The following is a 19,341-nucleotide window of genomic DNA, read 5'->3' as shown; positions in this document are numbered from 1 at the left end:
GCTCCCTACCCCGTGCCTCACAAAGTGCCTCCGCTACCGGGCCCGCCCCGCCCGCCTCCCGAGAAGCCCCGCCCCCAAGCCGGCCATTGGTGGGAAGGAGGCCGCACAGCCAATGAGAGGCGCCGCCGCACTGCGGAGGCTTGAAGGCGCGAAGCGGCGCGCGACGGCCCCCGGCCGTTGGGGGTGGGGCCGCGCTGTGAGGGAGCCCAACGGTCATCGCCGTCCCTTCAGCGTCCGCCCCGCTGCCGCCCGCTCCTCCGGTACCCAAGCGGCGGCTCAGAGTGAATTTCGAGGTGCTTTTCTCTCCCCCCAGTGCCTATGGGTGAACCTCAGCCCGGGCGTTGAGCTTTTTCTGTGAGAACAACCGGCCAGTACCTGTCACTGTTGGGCGGGCAGCCGCACCGAGGGGCTCTGAGGTGGCACGGGAGTCACTTATATACAGGCTTCTTTTTTTTGGTCACAAGACCGCTAGGACTGAAGAACACAGGTATTAGATCTACTCTTGACACATCACTATGAGCATTCTGTTAAAATGTCATAAAAATTATGTAACTGCAATTTGGTCTTGCATCTCTTCAATGTAGCCGAACATTGGGAAACAGTATCACCCTCCAGTCCTTCAAAGACAGATTTGGCAAGTCGTCAGGCATCCTAGCAGGAGGACCCAAGCTTAAATTTTGAAAGGTAAGATTGTACTTAAGTGAGCCCCTGTTCTGTGGGATAACCCTGACATACCTGTAGAAGACTACATTATATAGCTTTCCATAGCACAACCATTAATAGATTATGTGTAGTTGAATAGTTAGTACATCCATACTATTAAATACACAGACACGTATTTCGGAATGGTATTAAAACATTGCTTTTACAGCAACTTTTACTCTGTACATCTGATAGCCTTGGGTTCTGGAGACTCTTTTATGTTGCTTCTCCCTTTCACATATACTAGAGAATAAAACAATGTGAAGAGATTTTGAAAATTATCAGTGTAAAAAGAAGATTCAAATACATGCAAACTTTTCTGTGTAATGACTGCAAATGTCACCATCATTCCTGTATAAATGCTTTAGTTACAGCAGGCAGAAATTTCCATTATAAGAAAAAGGGTTTAAGTACGGGGTGTATTTTAAAGATAGTGTTTGATCACTGAAAACAAACCCTCAAATTGTGACTTTCAGTAACTACTATGGATAAACCTGCATGGGATGTTGACCTGAAGGAGTCCTAAAATGGTGAGGCTTCTTTTCCTACTTTTATAACAAGGAGTATCAGAAATAGCTTGATTAACAGAGTTTTAAACGTATTACCCAGGACTACATAACCAATTCTTCACAGAAGGTAAGTACTTAATTGAGTAGCACTACCAATTATGAGACTATTATGATTAGGATTTTAAGGAAATGTGGTTAAAAAAAAAAAGATACTGAGGCCTCTTCATCCAATAAAGTTGTCATTTGGGATAACTATACTGCCAAATAAAAAAACTAAACTAATCTTGGCATTGTCAAAAATGTTTTCTAACACATCTTCTCCACATTCAGAAAGCCTTTAAAAATTATTTGGAAGCAATTAGATCAAGAAAGAACCAACAAACTCACACACCAATTTATAACAACTTTTATAGTTTATAGAAAAGAAGTACCCAAACACATTTCCAATTGTTATGCTGCGATACATTTGAAGAACTAGAATAGTTTGAAAATAAAACTGTATGTTAATGATCACCAAGTTTCTTGAGGTTAAATTGCTGACAAACCAGTAAATTTAGAAAACCAGTGGCAGAAGGGTAGTTTAAACATAAATTACCTCACCTTCTAGAGACAATTTAAACTGATGAACTCAAATCCAGAATTTTGACAAATGAAAAAATTGTGCCTAATGAAAAGTAATGAAAAACTTCAATTTTAATGTCCTACATACATAAAATATATTTAACTATGTGTAAATTTATTAGCATCTTAAATGCATAAAATCTATGCTTCAAAGTCATGTGGTAAAGTGGACTACCCTGGGAAATGCAGCCAGTCAGATATATGAAATACAGTATTGAGGTATTCAAAATAAATTGTGTTCTCATTAAGAAATGCCTTTTATAATGACACTTTCAGAAGAAGTTAGGTGTATCTACTCAAAAAATTAGAAACAAGTCTCCTCTCTTCTAATCCTTTTTTTTTTTTCCATATACCTTTCTCAAGTATTGTAATGCTTTTAAGTAGAAATTATTAATGCACTTTTAAATTTTGTTTTGAAAACTAATGCTGAAGATACAGCACTGATTCATCCAGTAGGTCTAATTTTTCACGTTCAATATCCTCCTCAATTGTTCTGGAGACACTTTTTACTGTTCTTTTCCTCTCAAGAGGAAATTCTGGCTTCTGCTTTATTTTGCATAGCTGCTTAACATTTCATGACATAAATGCAAGCCTATTCAAGTTCCTCAATTCCTTTCTTTTAACCAGAGTTAAGATGTAAAACTCTCTGAAGATTTCAGCATTAACGTGGAAAAGGGCTGTCACTTGAGACTCAGAACTGATGGACAAACAAGACAGCTATTTTGATCACACTATAAAACTACAGGAAAAAAATGGCACACATTTTTCATAACACACACACACACACACACACACACACAACGGATTTAACTCTCCTGCAAGGACTTTTAGAAATAAAAATTCACTGTGGTATTGGTTAGTTTTCCTGCAAGTCAAACTAAAAATCAGACCAAAAATCTTAATTGTTGTCTCTTTTAATTAAGAATGACAATTTTATGCAGGTTTAACTACAAGGAGAAACATTCGGGTAATTTCAGAAACTTCTTTTTGCTGCAACACACACAAAAAAAAACACAAATATTACTTCAAAAATTTTAATAAAATAAATTCAAATACATCTTGTTCTCTGTTCATAACTATATTGTTAAATATCAAAGAAATACATACATTTAAGAAAATGGAAAAAAATGAGCCATAAAAGTAGGTTTGGGATATGTAACTCCAAATCCAGCTTGTCAAATTTGTCAAAATTAAGCAAATCCATTGTATCATCAACCAGTTCATTTAACAAAACCATTACCAATTCCTAAAGGACACTGCTAAAATATTTACAATAAATAAATAATTTACATCACTTAAAGCAAATGCTTTACAGTTTCCTGAATCAAGTGAATAAAATCAGAAGTACCAATGTAAATTATGTATAAACAAATGTGGAAAACAATTCCTTCTACAAAAGGAATTGTAGGACAGAAAAATGTAATAGTCTATTGCATATCATACTTCAGAAACAATACAGATACACATCTACGGATTCCCAATACAATCTTCATTTACTCCTCTCCACATCCTCCCCAAGAGGTTGAATATGGTCCATATGCCTAAATAAGTAAATGCAGCAGCATGCGCTCGTTTGTCACCATGTTTTAAGGTAGGGACAAACCTGTTTATGAAAGCCAGTACTGTCAAGTACATAATATACTTACAGCCTTCAATAAACTAAATTGAGAACGTTAAGCTCCACAGAAAAGGTACATAATGCTTTGCAAGATTAGGCCCATACTAACTGCCTTAAGGAGATCTTTTCTAGCACTTGTCACTGTACAAGTTCCTCCTGCTTTTCTTTGTGTAGATAGAGCATTTTTTTAGAATAGAATGCATGCAAAAAAACTGTTTTCCAAATTGCAAGATTACAAATAATGTTCAACACTTCGTGTCATAATTCATTTAAATGTCTGAAAGAACTTCCATTATGTACCTATCTGAAGATATGTGCATTGTTCTTACCATACAGAAAATTTGTACAGAAGGAAAAAAAAAAAAAAAGATTGTAAAGTTGTGATCTACTGAGTTTAGCTTCCACAGAGCTGGCAAGTAGCTAAATATAAAAAATCATTACATTTTATTCAAATTAGTTTACTCAATTTAAATTTTAAAGAAGAACAGATGTCTAACTATTAGCTTAAAAAGCAATACAATCATGTATGTAACTCCTGGATTGGTGATAAAGCTAAATAGCTAACAGCTTGAAACCCGTATAAAATGTGGGTGTAATTTTAAAACTGTAATTCTTAACATCAATCTAAGGAAGGCTACAAGATCAAGTGCAAAAAATGTTTATAGCTAACTAATACTAATTATGGTCTGTCTCCTGGTTTTAATCCATAAAATTAACTACATTTTGGCAAATAAAATTAAGTTGTCATACAACAGCAGTTCCACAGTATCGTATATTTATCTTCAAGTAATTTATTTACCAATATCACTTCAGGACTGATAGTGTAGTTTTATCTTAAAGCTTCAAAAATTTAGTTGAGGTGCAATAATTGTTTCATAAGTTCATATGTGGTAAAAGCCACTGCCTGGGAAGGAATACAACGAATATAATTTAGCGATAGACCACGGTATAATCCTCTTCGTATTCCATGTTGTTGATAGACATATTTCAGTGTCTGAACCATTGTACTGGAAAAACAAGAACTTGAATCATTATTGAATATATGCATTCAACGGTCAAAATCACTTTCTTAAACACAAGACACTTCTTTTACTTGATTCTTAAGAGATTTATGGTTAAAAAAAAAAAAAAAAGTGACTCCATAAAGCAGAATATGACAGTCCTTTCAGGACTCAGAAGATAGTCTGAGCTTCTGCAAGATGTTTGCACACAAAGGCTGGAAATCATAAAGAGGACAGTGCAATCCCATTTCAAGACGCTTCAGTCTGAAAATAATCTGCCCTAACAGACATAGTAAGAAATTTTACACCAGAATAGCCACACATTGCTTTCTATCTGGCAGGAGGCAGTAAAGAAGCACCATTTCTGTCTTACCAATGTAAATACAGAGTAACAAAATCAATATACTTTGCCCAATGCACACTTCTTGCATTAAAGATCAGTATTTAGCTTTTGCATTATATTCTTTTTCTTTGTGCACAGGATCATACCTGTCCTCCTGAAGTTCTGTACGTAAAGCTTGTTTAGCCCTGTATTCTACATCTTGCATGTGTGTAGCCTCCTCACCCCAAGCAAAGACCTCTTTTCTCTCGAGAGACACTAATGTGTGTTAAGTATAATGTTTGACCTTGTTAGAGGCAGAATTTGCAGAAGGTATGCAAGGAGAAAGATTTTCCTCACATAGCTATACTGAAACCGAGAAAAGACATTACAATGCAAAGCCCTTGAGTGAAAACCTGTAAGGTTCTCAACACTCCAAGCTATTAAAGACATTACTCTTTGAGAACATCTTCAGTGTGCCTCAGAATTCCAGTAATTTTCTTGTTTTATCCTGTCCTCTAAAGACATTTGTCTACTATACTTAAAGGTACAGCTCACTCCAAACACAGTCACAACACAATTGTTAAACTGGGAAGCCTAATTGTAAAAGTGTTAGTTTTCACAAATGCAGGAAGCAAAAACTCAAGGACAAGTGACACATTTTTATTTTAGAAGTATCTGGAGTGAAAATAATCAAAGAAAAAAAATTGCTGTTAACGAAAAACAGAACAGCAACTTCCACAGTAAGCAACCTCTAAGGTAATTTATGAAAGCTCACTGAGACTATTGCTTGTAAGATCCAACTCACCACACAGGTGGCTCACACTGGACTCACATACACACAATTCCACAAAATGTGAAGTAGCCAAGATAAAATTTTCCTGGAGTTGAATTTGTTTAGGGGAATTTGAAACTCGGAATGTTTTTCAAGATGACAATAGACTTAATACTATGTTTTTAAGGATATTATGGTACTTCCACCTCTACTGGACTGAAGCATATGACTAAAAAACCTGCAGGAACCCCAGCTACAATCAGTGCATGTGACATTACTGTAAGTGAAGTCAATAAAGCTGGTCAAATAGAACAATATTGTTTAACATCAACTTTTGGAACAGATTCTGCACCATTAAATAAATGCCTTGAGACATCTCATTTCAGGAGAAGCAGGCAGTCTCTCAGGGATCCTAGGGATACTAAGGATGAGTTAGTTGAGTTAAAATATGAAATATATATCTATTCATACCAACACAGTATCAGTAAAAATAAAGTGTATATGATTTTTATTTTTTTTAACTGTAGCTTTTGCCCAACTGCATGGAAACAACGTATTTGATTAAAAGCATAATGAAATCAACACCACAATAACTCATTTAAAAAAATAAAAATTAAACAAACAATTTAACATTGCTTAGACATCTTGAAACTCAGTTCCTGAAGGTGAAAAGAAAATACTTACAGGCACTTGTCAGAATCTGGAAGAACAGCTCCTAACTGCATTCGCCTACGAGTTACATCAAGAGGATATCTACAGAGGAGATATTTGAAGAGCAGTTCAACCAGATGCATGATGACTACATGAGAATATTGTGTAGTTTGTTTGTTTTTTTAATAACAATAAGAATACAAAAGTCCACGTGCAACCTCCAAGCTCCCTTTTCAGTGAGTCAGGAATCCGGCTTAGTTTCTCAACATAGCTGAAAGTTCTCCAAAAAGGGAGACTTCCCTATATACAATCAAAACCAGCAAATCAGATCCCTTAAGGTATTCCATTTGGCATGAGTAAGGAAGACACATGAAGATCAGATGAGAATATAAAAAAGTGTAAAACGCTGGAGGGAGAAGACACCTGAATCAAAAATAAAATTAACAGTTTAAAGATTAATAGGAAACGTATTTGTGACATTTGTAATGCAGTGATTTTTGATGCCACACAGGTCTATCAAATTCACTTGGTTTACGGCCAAAAGAAAATATAACAAGGACAGCATGAGAATGGAAGAAAAGAGGCGAAGTAATAATAAGGTAATGCCAAACAACAAAAGAAAAGTCTAAGATATTGTACATTCTATGGCTTTGCAGGTTACATAATTTTAGAAGTAAATTGGAATAATAAAATTCTGCAAATTATGTTCACAGTCCAGATTTCATAGTTTACCGCACGAGATTCCATCTGATTTTAGTTTTGTCTGAATTTAATTGACTCAATGCATTTATCTTTAACCCCCTGAGAATTAAATATATGTTTACTAAGCAAAACAATATAATTGCAGTGTGTCTGATTAAAAACCCTTGCTAACAACTAGTCTCATAAAAAAATCATTCTCAGATAGAACACTTTTTCTAGAACAAACAGCTATATAGCAAAAAAACAAACAATACCCAAACTTACGATATCGTCTGAGCTATTGCTCCAGCTATGCCACCACACAGCAGATTTACATGTGTTTTCAAAACTAAGACATCAGGATTATCTAAGGAAGGCCGTCCAAGCAAGTTAGGTGCTTGAGCAAGTCCAATGCTCTTTAAGGTACCAAAGGTAAAAAATGAAAAACCTAAAAGGAAATTTAATTTTATGTACTTTCACGAAAGAGCAAAGTATTTGATGTATGTATCATTGTCATAAACAAAAAGCTGCAATTACAAAATTAAACTATTTTCCAATCCTATCAGAAGTTTTCTTAAGCAGAAAGAAATAGAATTGACAAATAATACTTTACGTTTTAGAGTAACTTCTGTCAAATTTAAAGTTTATAATTAATGTTAAAAGAATGCTTTAAATAAGCTAGACCACAGCTTTTAAATTACTCAATTGCTGTTAAGAGTAACCCCCTAAGATCTATTTAACTAGAAAACATTTATCATCTAGAGGTTTGTGTAGTTTAGGTAGGCAGTTCTGCTGTTCGTCCATCTCATGCCACCTACTTCTGCTTGGCTAAGTATTTTTACAGAAGTCACCAGGAGATGGAGCCAACAGAGAACCTCTAAGCCTCCACCTCTGCCCTCTCGTGGATTTACCTGTTTGAAAGAGAACCTACACCCTTTCTTACAAGACTGGGAAACAGAAGAGAAAGAGAACGACTACTTTGCCTCTTTCCCTCTCAACTCCAAGTCTCCAGAAAGCTAGGCTTTGCCTGCTGAAGATGCTTTAACACACATTGATCAATTTAGATAAAGAACTACAAATGCTTCCAGTGGCCTCCCCTCTCCATTCAGTAAAACACAAAATCCTTCATTTTAACAGAAGCTAATTAAGTAGCTGTGCAAGCATATCAAGCAAATTAAGCAGCACACAAAAATGCTGAAGGATTGCTGTGTTCTGTTTTTAACTTACCAGCATACGGAGCCATTCCTACAACAGTTGGCATCAGCCCTCTGTAGAACCCACTAAAACCACCTTCCTTTGAAAGAAAAATACAGGGACATTTGTGGCAAGAAATACAACAAATGTCTTAAGCTACACATCTGCTCATACAGATTTGCACAACAGCAATTTGACTAGCATCATCTAGCAACAAGGAGCTAACAGCAAGTGCCATTTCTTGTGCCTGAAGAATTGAGGGGACAGCTGCTGGCTCCACAAATGAAGGGAAAATGAAGAAGAATCTATATCCAACATCATAACCTAGGAGACATTTCTGCATTATACATATCCCTCCTCCCCATTTTTTTTGGAATCGTTACTATACGTTCTTGAAAACCAACTTCTCTCTGCTGTTTGTTTTTACCTCCCACTTATACAAGCCTTAGCTGCATCTTAGCAGCTGAAGTAGAAGAAAGCATCCAGATATTTTTTTACATTAAGAAGTTCAAGGTGCACGCAATGAACTCATGTTGTTTTCCACCAGGTCACTACTTCAATGCAGTGCAACATTATTTAAGGAGTGTATTTTGCTTTGACAGGACTGAAGATTAAAAGAAAAAATACCTTTGTGTAAATCATCTTGAATGCATGGATAATTCCCATGTACTTGTGTTCCCCTTTTACTTGGAATGCCAGACGAACTCTAACCATATCAAGAGGGTAAGTACAAATCACTGCTGTAATACCTTTATTAAAAACAAAAACAAAACAAGCAAACAAAACTCACCTACACCTTATCTGGATCTAGGATTATTTTGAAAATTAGAATTTCCATTTGTAGCAGTGAATATAATAGCATATACAGATTATTTTGTTAAAGAAGCACTTAAAAATCACTTATCAGCAAGTAACAACCTCAGCAACACACAAGGCATTTATATTTATACCCAATGTTCACTGAAGCTGCACATGTAAACCTTGATTCTCCAGAGATTTACGGGCCTAACTGTATTCACATGGGTGATCTTCACCATGGCTCATAAGCATCTGCTTAATCAAGTGCCTCGGCCTTTACTGGACTGCAACCACAAAATCTAATCCTACGTTACCTAATAGCACCACTTGTATGTTAAATTTGCAAAAAGTTGTCAGAATTCAAATATGTGATTACTGGATATAGATACGTGCATTTACCTATTGCATCTGAAATTAGGAACCTACTAATGAAGAGCACTGAACTGCATTGCATTACTGCATTTTATAGTTCCTATTATACCAGCACTTCTGTTTTAAAACTTTGACCAAAAAAGCTATTTCTAAACTTAACAAGATGTTAAAAATAAATAAATAAAAAAATCTTAGCTCATAACTGGATGAATCCTGCTTCAAAACTGTGTAGATTACTGACCAACTTGTCATTTTGGAAACAGATCTCCAGTTCAAAGAATCTACAGTTACCTGTATACTGTTACCTCTAGCAGTTACCTGAATAACAAATTCCTTTCTACCACTAGTCCTTGAGGTAAACCACTCAGTTTCTGACAAATTATTTGGAGGGGATGGATAAAACTCCTTACTAAAATCTGCCTAATCACCAGATTATTTTCTGGTTGTGTACCACTGACTCTTGGAAAAAAAAAAAAAAAAAAAAAAAAAAAAACTGGGAAAATGAGAAGATGAAAGCAAAAGCCTATTCTGCTTCCTAGCAATTGCTCTTCTTTATCCAAAGATTACCCTTAAAATTGATCCTACAGAAGATAAGAAGACTTTGGAACACTGGCAGGAAATTGCCAGCTCCTCCTAAATTTTAATACTCTGTTAATCATATCTCTTTTGTAGGTGCATCATTTTCTCCCTCTTCTGGAAGAGGAAGAGAAAGCAACAAGAGGGAAGAAAACAAAAGCGAAACAAGCAAAAACATACAGTTCCAGCAAAGATCTCTATAACTTATGTCCAGAGAGACAAAAATAAACTTCAGCTAGCTGAATTATCTGACATAAAATATCAGTGTTAGATGGAAATGTACAAAAAAAAAAAAAAAACTATGAGAAGCCTACCCAAAAAGCTGACATTGGTCAGCTGTCAACTGAGAGCAAAGTTTGTATCTTTCTGTAGCTTTTGTTTTAGAAGACAAAAACACCTTTCAGACATTTTGGACTATTCCTCTGAACAAAAAAGCAGACATCTGTCGTTGATTTTTGATGCAGTCGCACCCCTAGGGTTCAGAAGTTGGAAGCTGCATAACAGCAAAGCAATTTTAGAACTGTTTCCACTGACCTACATTATTAAATGCACTCCCTCAGACTGCAGCCTTTTCCTAATGGATTGCCCAAGATGTCCAGAAATATTGTAAAATGGTTGAATTCAAGCAGTTTCAAAAAAGGGAGGAAAAAAAGAGAAAAACTTCTACAGAGCTTAAGAGTTCACAGGAAAGTTATTGTAACACAGAACATGGACAAACTTATCCCCATTCTCATTCCACTCATGCACTAAGTGTCCAGGAATATCCTCAGTACAAAGACTAGCAAACAAACCAACCAAACGTTTGATGAATGCAGTAAGTAATCAGCAAGAAGTTCAAAACCAGCACAATTCAAGAAAAAAAAAAAATCAGTGGGGACTGAAAAAAAAATCATTTGGGACTGAAAGAAACAATGTAGTACGGTTTTAAATAGGACCCATTTCTGACTTTATCTTAAAATCCTCTAGCCATGAATTATGGAGACAGAAAAAAAAAAGGAGGGGGGGGGGGGGGCCGGCACGTCCAACATTAATGGATGATAAAACCACAAAATAAGCTTCCCTGAAGGAACTTGAAGAGGCACATGACTGCTTACTGTTCATATGAGCAAAATGTATATTGGGGAAGGATCAAGATTTTCTCTGTCAGAAGAGACACCATCTTTTCTGGAAGGAATGGTGGCCAGCTTTGGGACACTGAAAGCCATTTTGAGGAAGTCAACAGGAATACTAATCTCATCTGTACTCCCTAAATGGTATGAGTTATCCGAAGATGGATCACAACACCTTAAGGCTGACTCCTTGTCTTGAGGAAGTCGTCTTTTTCAACTAACAGAAGTTGAGACAGAAATCTCTGCTATGGTTGGTTTAACAGGACAGAACTGGAAGTTTCTGCCCAGTTCAGAGATACCTATGGAAAATCCCAGCATTTTATCTGAAATAATCGTAATAAGGCAGATGTAGTTCCTCCCTCCTGTAAGGTACCACTTCTTCAAATACAACAACTTTTTCCATCGCAAGCGCTGACTCAGAAGTACATACCCCACTCAAGTCAAGGAATTGTCAGGGAAAGATCATTTCTCAGTTACCAATTTTTCTTCAAGCACTTCTGGCACTTCTGACCACTCTTGGGGACAAGATACTGGGTTACACAGACTTTTACTGAGACTCAGCATAAATAAAGCACAAGCATTAGGCCGTCCAAGCTTTTGAAGTTGACAATGACTTTAGCTGAATAGGTATTGAACTGTCTCCCAATTTCCCTACTATTCCTCCATTCTTAGTAATTTTCTTTCTTTCTTTGAAAAATCAAAACTAAACATATCTAAAGCAAGAAAAAAGTAAAATATGTTTACAGGGGCCAGGTACTGCAAACATACCAGATGTACACGTTTTATCTGATTTCTACATCATGCTCTTTGTACTATATCAAAAACTACATAGACTAAATTAGTATTTCCAGGTTATTCAGAGGTATACAGTTCCGAAAATGATAAACACAAGTCACAGCCTTCAACTGCAAAGAGATAGACTCCTTGACTAGCATAAAGTAGATTACTTTATCAAGGAGGCATCTTCTGTAAAAAAAAAAAAAAAAAAAAAAAAAAAAAAAAAAAAAAAAAAAAAAAGCTTTGGGAACTATTGGGAACTATCAAAGACAGACACAGCTGATGAGAAAGAACATGCATCAGACTGGTTAAAGAACTGGATAATTTACAAGTCCTAGTATGTCTAGGCCTTCAATACGTAATTGTATTTCATTCTAAATGGCACCTGAAGAAGTAAACAGCACTAATTCTTTTTAAATGTTGACTCAATTCTCAATTAGATAACTGTTAGATATTATTTAAAATTGAGACAGCAGTACCCTCCTAACCCCATACTGTTTTCCAATCACTTTTAGTAAAAACAAACAAACAAACAAACCACCACCATGCTTTCTCTATTAGCTTCACAGAACTTGTGTTTGTTCTGTCAACATTCAGCCTATTTCAGCATTTTTATTTTTATTTTTATTTTGAGTTAATCAAGGACAGGGGAGGAAATACACATTTTTGTTTTAAGTCAGATTTTTCAGTAAGAAAAATGAAAAATATTTAGATTTGCAATGTCATTCTGTAATACAGGTGTCATTTTGTTTCCTAAACCCCACTAACATCTATAATTTCTCAATACTCTCCCCAGCTCTTTAAAAAAAAAAAAAAAAAAAAAAAAAAAAAAAAAGTTATAAGCCATTTATCTGTTAATGAGGTGTTACAGCTGAAATTTGAATCACACAAGGCCCAGGAAATTCAGAGTTGAAGTTTCCACAGTAACTTTAACTCAGCCTCCTTAAATACATGCATTACAATAGGTTTTCCTTTTCTCTCACTCCACTGCCCCCATCCTCATTGCCTTGCTTTTCCCTGTGGATATGCCTTTGATCCTGTTTATCAGTTACAAAAGCTACTCAAAAGGTTCCCACCGTTTTGAAGCTGATTTCAGGTCTGTTGACTGTTAGTAATGTTGAAAACACTGACATAAGCAAGATTTAAATATCTGTACCACACACTGAAGTGAACACAGACAGCTGTGTGGTCTGATGGCACAGAAGGGACAAAAAGGAATATAACCAAGGGCTAGCCATTTTCAACTGCATAACACTATGTTGTAGGAACCTGAGAAGACCCCTCTTCATTAACATTGAGGTGTGCACAGCTCACTGTCTCTTTCAGTCATTTAAACGTGGAAAAAAAGAGGATTATACCCCTTTATGGGTGCCAGGAAGAGACTAAGCCATGGGAGATAAAGCCAGAAATATTGCCAATTGCTTTTAAAAGTCTTCTCTCTTTTGGCTGCAATTCTAGAGAACTTCGAGCACTCCAGACTCTGTGCCTCCTTCCTCCCCGTATCTTCTTGGCATGCTCAATACAAACTCTACCCTCTTATCTAACATTAATGCCACCTAATAAACAAATATTAGAACACCCCAAATGTCACACTACTACCATACTTGTGTTATACTCATTTCACTGCACACCTAAGTCCAGCTCGTCTACCAGACTATTGAGTGTATTGTACTTAAATGCACCACGTCAAGCATTTCATTTGATCAGGGTTTCCAGATATATTCTCTGTATATTGATTATATTTCTGTTACTCTTAACTACACAAAACATTTAACTACAAGGGTGCTTAAAACAATGTCAGATGCTATTAATTTATCTACACAAAGTATTTCAGCATGTCCAACACTGACAGAGTTAACTGAGTATTCCAAGTTTTTACTGTATCTCACAAGTCAGGTCCCAGGTCTCTGACAAAGCTACTGAAAAAACTAATCATAAAGAACTGTGTTTTTAACACAGTTAAAGACAGGAGAAAAAAAAAAAAAAAAAAAAGACGTATGTTTTCCACTTCTTTTAGACAAAAAGCCAGCCAAGTTCTGGAATATATCTTTCCCTTTTCTCCCCTTTGCCACGCAAAACCAAAATACTTTCATAAAGTCTTCCTAGTTCTACTGAAGTTAGCATAACTAATCCTTCCCCCTCCAAATAAAAAAAGGAAAAAAAAAAAAAAAAAGAGCTACATATTAATACCTTGCAACTAGTTAAGGACTGTCAACAGACTGTATCAAGCCTCTTTTACAGTGTAAAACCACACACAAAAAAACACCTCAATTAAAAATCTGTCTGCTATTACTTACCTTCCCCTGTTTTTTTCTTAGCTACATTTGGCTGAACGACCAGCAAAAGAAAAATGGACTTGTATAACCATATTATATACTGGCAGTTACAAGGGTTATTGCACTAATTGATAACTGATGATTTTTAACGTTCACATATATGCTGTAAGGGGTATTATGACAATCCTACACTGCACGTTGAACATATCAACATTTCTGGGAAATCCAAAGAATCCACCCATTTAAGCAGCTGCGTTTCCCTCTATTTCTCCAGGCTTATTTTCAACCTAGTAGCAATGGCAGACAGGCTGATGAGCCAATTCTACAAAAACCTGCATCTTTACTCTTCATCCTGATGAGACTGCATTTTTCATTATTTAGAAGCCATAAGGAAAATCATAAAACCTGTGCTTTACAGCCTAGCACAGAATTCAGTGTTTGAACAAATACATTTTAAAGAATACTCTTAATCAAACAGTTTTCAACTAGGCAACTATTTGTTACCATAACCATTTACACATATATTTGCTTAATACAAATTTGCAGGAGTTTGACCTGAGAACACATTAAATCATCCTCTAATCAAATACTAGCTTTTCAGCAAAAAGGATGTCTGAAACACAAGTACAAAACCATACCTGCCATGGATCCAGCCATTAACCGATGCACATGCCCTGAAATCCCAAGGTGCTTCTTTATTACCTACAAAATATGGAACATTTACAATAGTTGTATATAGAAGATACAAGGAAATACATCACACCATTTACTGGCACATTAATGCAAACCCTGTAGCTGTTTATAAGCTGTTTACAAATTCAAACCAGACCACTTAATTACTGTTAAAGGAGTTTTTTGAAAATTTATGTTGGTACAATTTCTTATTAAAAACACCCAAGTATTAAAATACTTCTGACATGGCAGAACAATTAGTTGAACTTATTTGTACTATTTACTTTGGACACTAGATTGTTTATTTAGTTATCTTTAATCCAGTTCAAACAAGGCAAACTGAATACTATCCCTTTCACATGACAGAGTACAAAGGACAGTGAGCAAAATTGGAAAGTTACACATTTGTTTGAACAAGAATTTCCTAAATTACATTAAGTCCTTCAAGGAAGTTAGAAATCAATTTTCAGGCTTATACCAAAGAACTGAGCAGTTTTAAGGAGCAGTTTTTCCTATGAAGAATCATTCATGGAATTATTTCATATATTCCTTCTTTGGGAATTTTTTTCTTCCATTTACAGACTGCTCCAAAATATCCTGAATGTTTGTTGTCAAATAATAGATAAAAGAAACTGCTATGACATTAAATGGTTTCTTGAAATTTGTGGATTCGCAAATCATTTCATTATAAAGCATGGCGTGTGCTCTTTTGTTCAACACAATATAAAACAAGCACAGTGTTTTGATCAACAGCATTTATAATTATACCACAAAAAAGAACATATGAAGCTCATTACAGTTAGTTCTTTGTATGAGCCTTCTGAAACTTCCTCTTTTGGGAGGGAAGTCACAATTTGAATCTTGCTGTCTTCAGTGAAAATCCTGCAATTTACTTCACTGGGTACTAAATCTGACCTTTCTACTATGAAATTCCTCATTGCTAACAGTAAAATTGTATTTTTCACCATGTATAAGCCTAAGAACATAGTCATGCTAACATTTCATTTCCAAAACATGCTGTGGGGATGTATTATGAAAGACTAAATGCATAAGAGTAGAAAGGAATACACAAATCACACGGGCCCCCTGAACATGCATCTTCTCTTCCAGGTCATTTTTATCTACAGCCTGACACTGACCGTAATTTCTCAGATCAAACATAAGAGCAACATAGCTAGACTTTCAAGTTAAAGTTATTCCATCCATCGGGTACTAAGAATTCCAAAGCAGTATAATAGAGAATAAAAAGGTTATGTTTTGTATTTTGTTCCTACTTTCTTCATAAAGGTCTATTTTTAATAAAATAACTAGCAGCAGACTTTAATTACCTCTATAAATATACATACATACATATATATAAACACACAGACACAACAATACAAACCAACTAAAATTGTTGGGAACTTTTTCCTTGAGCAGCACTGCTAACAGTTTCACTGTTGCCCTGAAATTTTTAATGGATAGATTTGGATAAAATTAAGCAACCTTATGGAAGATGTGCAGATTAGCTAGTAAGAAACAAAAGTTTCAGTGTTAGTTTTGATCACTTAAAAATCTGTACTCATTGCAGCCAGATAAAAAGAGAAAAAATAAAAGAAGAGAAAAAAATAAATTCAACTACCTTTTTATATTGGTCAAATGCCATAAATTGAATTGCGCCATATGGAAAGATTCTAATCATCATTGCCCCGTTTCCTTTATACAGCCCAAGGTAACCTTCCTTTTTGGGGACAGCACACAACGTAGAAAACACTCCTGCCACAATGCAAAAAGAGGTATTTAACAATTACACTGGGAAAAAAAAATCAAGCAAGTACATTAGGACAGTATGCATAGAAGTAAAGTCCAATCGTGTTGCTCCTTTAACTATGGAGAGTGGAAAAGCCACTTTTAATGCCAAAATATTGCCAGAAGAAAGAGGTTTAAGGTTTTTACCAACCTTCTCACCTCCTATATTCAGTGAACCTCCTTCTGCATTCACGTATTTCAAGCCTTATGCTTGCCTGTACTGCCACCAATCCTACTGCAAATGACAATAGCTACCCACGAAAGCTAAGACTAGCAACAGAAGGAAATAAACCTGTTGAGTTGCATTTCAGTCAATTCAAAAGTCAGTTAACAATAACAACAAAAAACCTTATAAATCTAAAATAATGGGCAAACAACCAATTGTTACATGCTAAATTAGAGATTAAATGCCATTACCGAGGAAACAAAGTAAACAAGTTTAAGACTCCCATTTCTTCAACATTTTACACTTCCCGTCTCAAAGAAGAAGCAATCCTACTCCCTTTTGATGGGTGGTAAATAATGCAAGATCACATAAAGTTAGGGCGAAACCAACAGCTTTAGGATAAGCATATTATTAGTTATAAACAACTGCTATCAAGTTGACATTTCCCCTCCCCCCCTTTTTTTTAATTTTAAATAAAGGAATAAACTGTAACAGTTGAACAATTGTCACATGCAACTACTTAAGAGGTGAACCTGAGAAAAGCTTCCACCTCTACCTTACTTGCAGGCAGAAAAAAAATGATAAACTTTCATTTAAAAAATAAACAAATGTTAATTAGCTTCTGGGGTTCTAAGAATACAATAGTGTATCTATTTTTAAGAGGTTGTACTTACTACGTGCCTCTGAAAATATTTATGCCATGACTAGAATTTCTCTCTACCCTGCAATGCTGAGTTACTGTTTTTATTTCTTTCAATACACGCTTTGAGATCCGGTTGTCATGAACTCCACAGAGCAGGGACAGTAAAAACATTTAGTGAGGACTGTGATGAACCCAGCCACTGGATCTCTGCACATACAGGTATTCTGTCCATATAATTTTCTTTTTTGCCTACACATAACAAGGACACGCATTCAAGTCAGACACGTTTCTAACAATCAGAATCATATTTAACTCTCTAATTGGGGAAGAATACAGAACTATGTCTAGTCTTAACTCTGCCTTATCTAGTGCCAACTATGGCACAGTACAAACCAAAGTAATAATTTAAAATATTAGTCAAACCAATTATTTCAGCCTTCCATTGCTAGAGTGAAGATTTGAATGCGTACTTATGTGATTGCAATACCAAGCTGCCACATGCCTCGTGTTTCCCTTTTTTGTATATCACAGTTAATATACATCCCTGGAATTTTGTTGCAAGATTTATTTTTCCAGCCTTAAAAACATGATCTTTAGATTTTAAGTTAAATACTTTGAAGTTTAATTTCATGTAATGTTAACTAACTCGATTATTTTTTTCTGGAAACACACCTGAATTTCTGGACGTAAGTTAGGACATTTATTTCAAGACCATATGACAAAATATCTCAAATATTATGCACAAGAGGGCACTGTTACAGCCCCACAGTGAACAGTTCTGAACATGCTGACAATTCTGAGTTGACTCTCTCACATGATGTAACACAGATGCCAAATGCAGATCACCGGCACCTTTTGCAAAGCACCAGTCCAATTTTATTTTCAATTTGTATCAATCACACTGCAGTCGGGGAGAGTAAGTACACGAGCCTGGCAGGACTCAGCGGTCACTGTCGTGGTATCACCAGCCCCTTTGTGAGGACCACCAAACTCTGTGAAGTGCCCACTCCCACAAGCCCTGCAGGCCCATACTGGCAGTAAACACAGTAACAGTTACCAGCAGTGACAGGTCTTGCAGAAATGATCCCAAGCTTTGAACCTGTGATTACCAATCTCCTGCTGACTTCAGTAAGAAGAGGATCAAGCCCCAGTTCTTACGCCTTATGGAGGATTATTCTGACATCTCAATCTCTAACTTGTCAACCAGCGCTGCAACTTAATTGTACAGGCTCAACATCTCTTGTTTAAGGGCGGTTTGGTTGGTTGGTTTCGTTTTTAAATGCTTGCAATATACGGCACAGCGACTGCCAAACGGAAATGACCTGCTGTCTCATTAGCACCTTTATCACCATTTCATCACTGAATAACTCAACGAACCTAAATGACAGACATTGCATTTCACGACAAAATTAGACACACAGCAGCCATCTTACCTAGATGTTTGTAATGGTGGTTATGAGCTTGCAGCAAAATCTTTACTCGATCCAGTGGTGCAGTGGTTGTTTTGGCACAACATCCTGCGACACCTTTCCAAGAGGAGAAAAAAAAAAGCCATGGGATGCCAAAGTTCTTCAAGTCAGCAGTTAAATAAGGGATTTCCTAATGCATTTTCAAACGGAGTGGGTGAGAGGAAACTTACATAGGAAGTCGAGAAGGCCCCAATTAGGGGACATCCTCTAGAAGCATGCCACAAAACCCCAGCATGCTCACTGCCTAAGCTAGGTCTGCGTGCCGCCGCAGACAAGGGCCGCCACCCGCTGAAGCCGCAGCGCTGCCGAAGTCTTTACCCTGGAAGGAAGGCTCCCCTTCCGTCAGACCACCGGAGGGAAGCACCCCTCGGACGGAGCCTTACCGCCACGGGAGCCACCTCCACCTCAGCTCCCGGGGGCAGGCAGCACTCGCCCCCGACCCACCTCCGGCGATGAAGGAGCGCAGCCAGTAGAAGTCACGCCGCGCCGCACCCGCACCGGCCGGCAGCGCAGCGCCGGGCCCCGCCGCCGCCGGGGAGGCCATGGGGCAGCGCGGGCACGGCCGGCGGCGGCTCGGCTCTGGGTGCCGGCTCGGCTCGGAGCAGCCGCCGCTGCGGTGCAGGG

General features: G+C 36.8%; 2 protein-coding genes and 1 long non-coding RNA gene across 4 annotated transcripts in view; 2 read left to right on the top strand and 1 right to left on the bottom strand.

Moving 5' to 3' along the window:
- Nucleotides 1–97: 97 nt before the first annotated feature.
- On the top strand, nucleotides 98–1,796 carry LOC118169066. The gene is made up of 3 exons (XR_004751905.1): nucleotides 98–487; nucleotides 585–684; nucleotides 1,179–1,796. It is a non-coding gene; the product is annotated as an uncharacterized LOC118169066 (long non-coding RNA).
- A 934-nt stretch (nucleotides 1,797–2,730) lies between these two features.
- The window catches only part of SLC25A16 (solute carrier family 25 member 16), a 21,835-nt gene continuing 5,224 nt past the window's right edge, over nucleotides 2,731–19,341 (bottom strand). The window contains exons 2-10 of one of the 2 annotated variants that reach the window (XM_035330012.1): nucleotides 19,162–19,341; nucleotides 18,682–18,774; nucleotides 16,273–16,406; nucleotides 14,618–14,681; nucleotides 8,699–8,820; nucleotides 8,105–8,171; nucleotides 7,163–7,325; nucleotides 6,230–6,298; nucleotides 2,731–4,457 (exon numbers count right to left, since the gene is read on the bottom strand). In XM_035330012.1, the coding sequence (XP_035185903.1) occupies nucleotides 4,301–4,457; nucleotides 6,230–6,298; nucleotides 7,163–7,325; nucleotides 8,105–8,171; nucleotides 8,699–8,820; nucleotides 14,618–14,681; nucleotides 16,273–16,406; nucleotides 18,682–18,774; nucleotides 19,162–19,261 (969 nt within the window). In that variant the 5' untranslated portion in view covers nucleotides 19,262–19,341 and the 3' untranslated portion in view covers nucleotides 2,731–4,300. Of the gene's footprint in view, nucleotides 4,458–6,229; nucleotides 6,299–6,380; nucleotides 6,620–7,162; nucleotides 7,326–8,104; nucleotides 8,172–8,698; nucleotides 8,821–14,617; nucleotides 14,682–16,272; nucleotides 16,407–18,681; nucleotides 18,775–19,161 lie in introns of those variants that run through there. The other variant, XM_035330014.1, reaches the window with a different exon arrangement.
- Nucleotides 16,402–19,341, top strand: part of TET1 (tet methylcytosine dioxygenase 1) — a 79,506-nt gene continuing 76,566 nt past the window's right edge. Inside the window, exon 1 of the mRNA XM_035330010.1 lies at nucleotides 16,402–17,467. The gene's annotated coding sequence lies outside the window, so the exon portion shown is untranslated. The remainder of the gene's footprint in view (nucleotides 17,468–19,341) is intronic.

This window comes from Oxyura jamaicensis, chromosome 6 (genome assembly GCF_011077185.1).
Source record: "Oxyura jamaicensis isolate SHBP4307 breed ruddy duck chromosome 6, BPBGC_Ojam_1.0, whole genome shotgun sequence".
Taxonomy (NCBI): Eukaryota; Metazoa; Chordata; class Aves; order Anseriformes; family Anatidae; genus Oxyura; species Oxyura jamaicensis.
The sequence above is the reverse complement of the archived record's forward strand: the minus strand, read 5'-3'. Positions and strand labels throughout refer to the sequence as shown.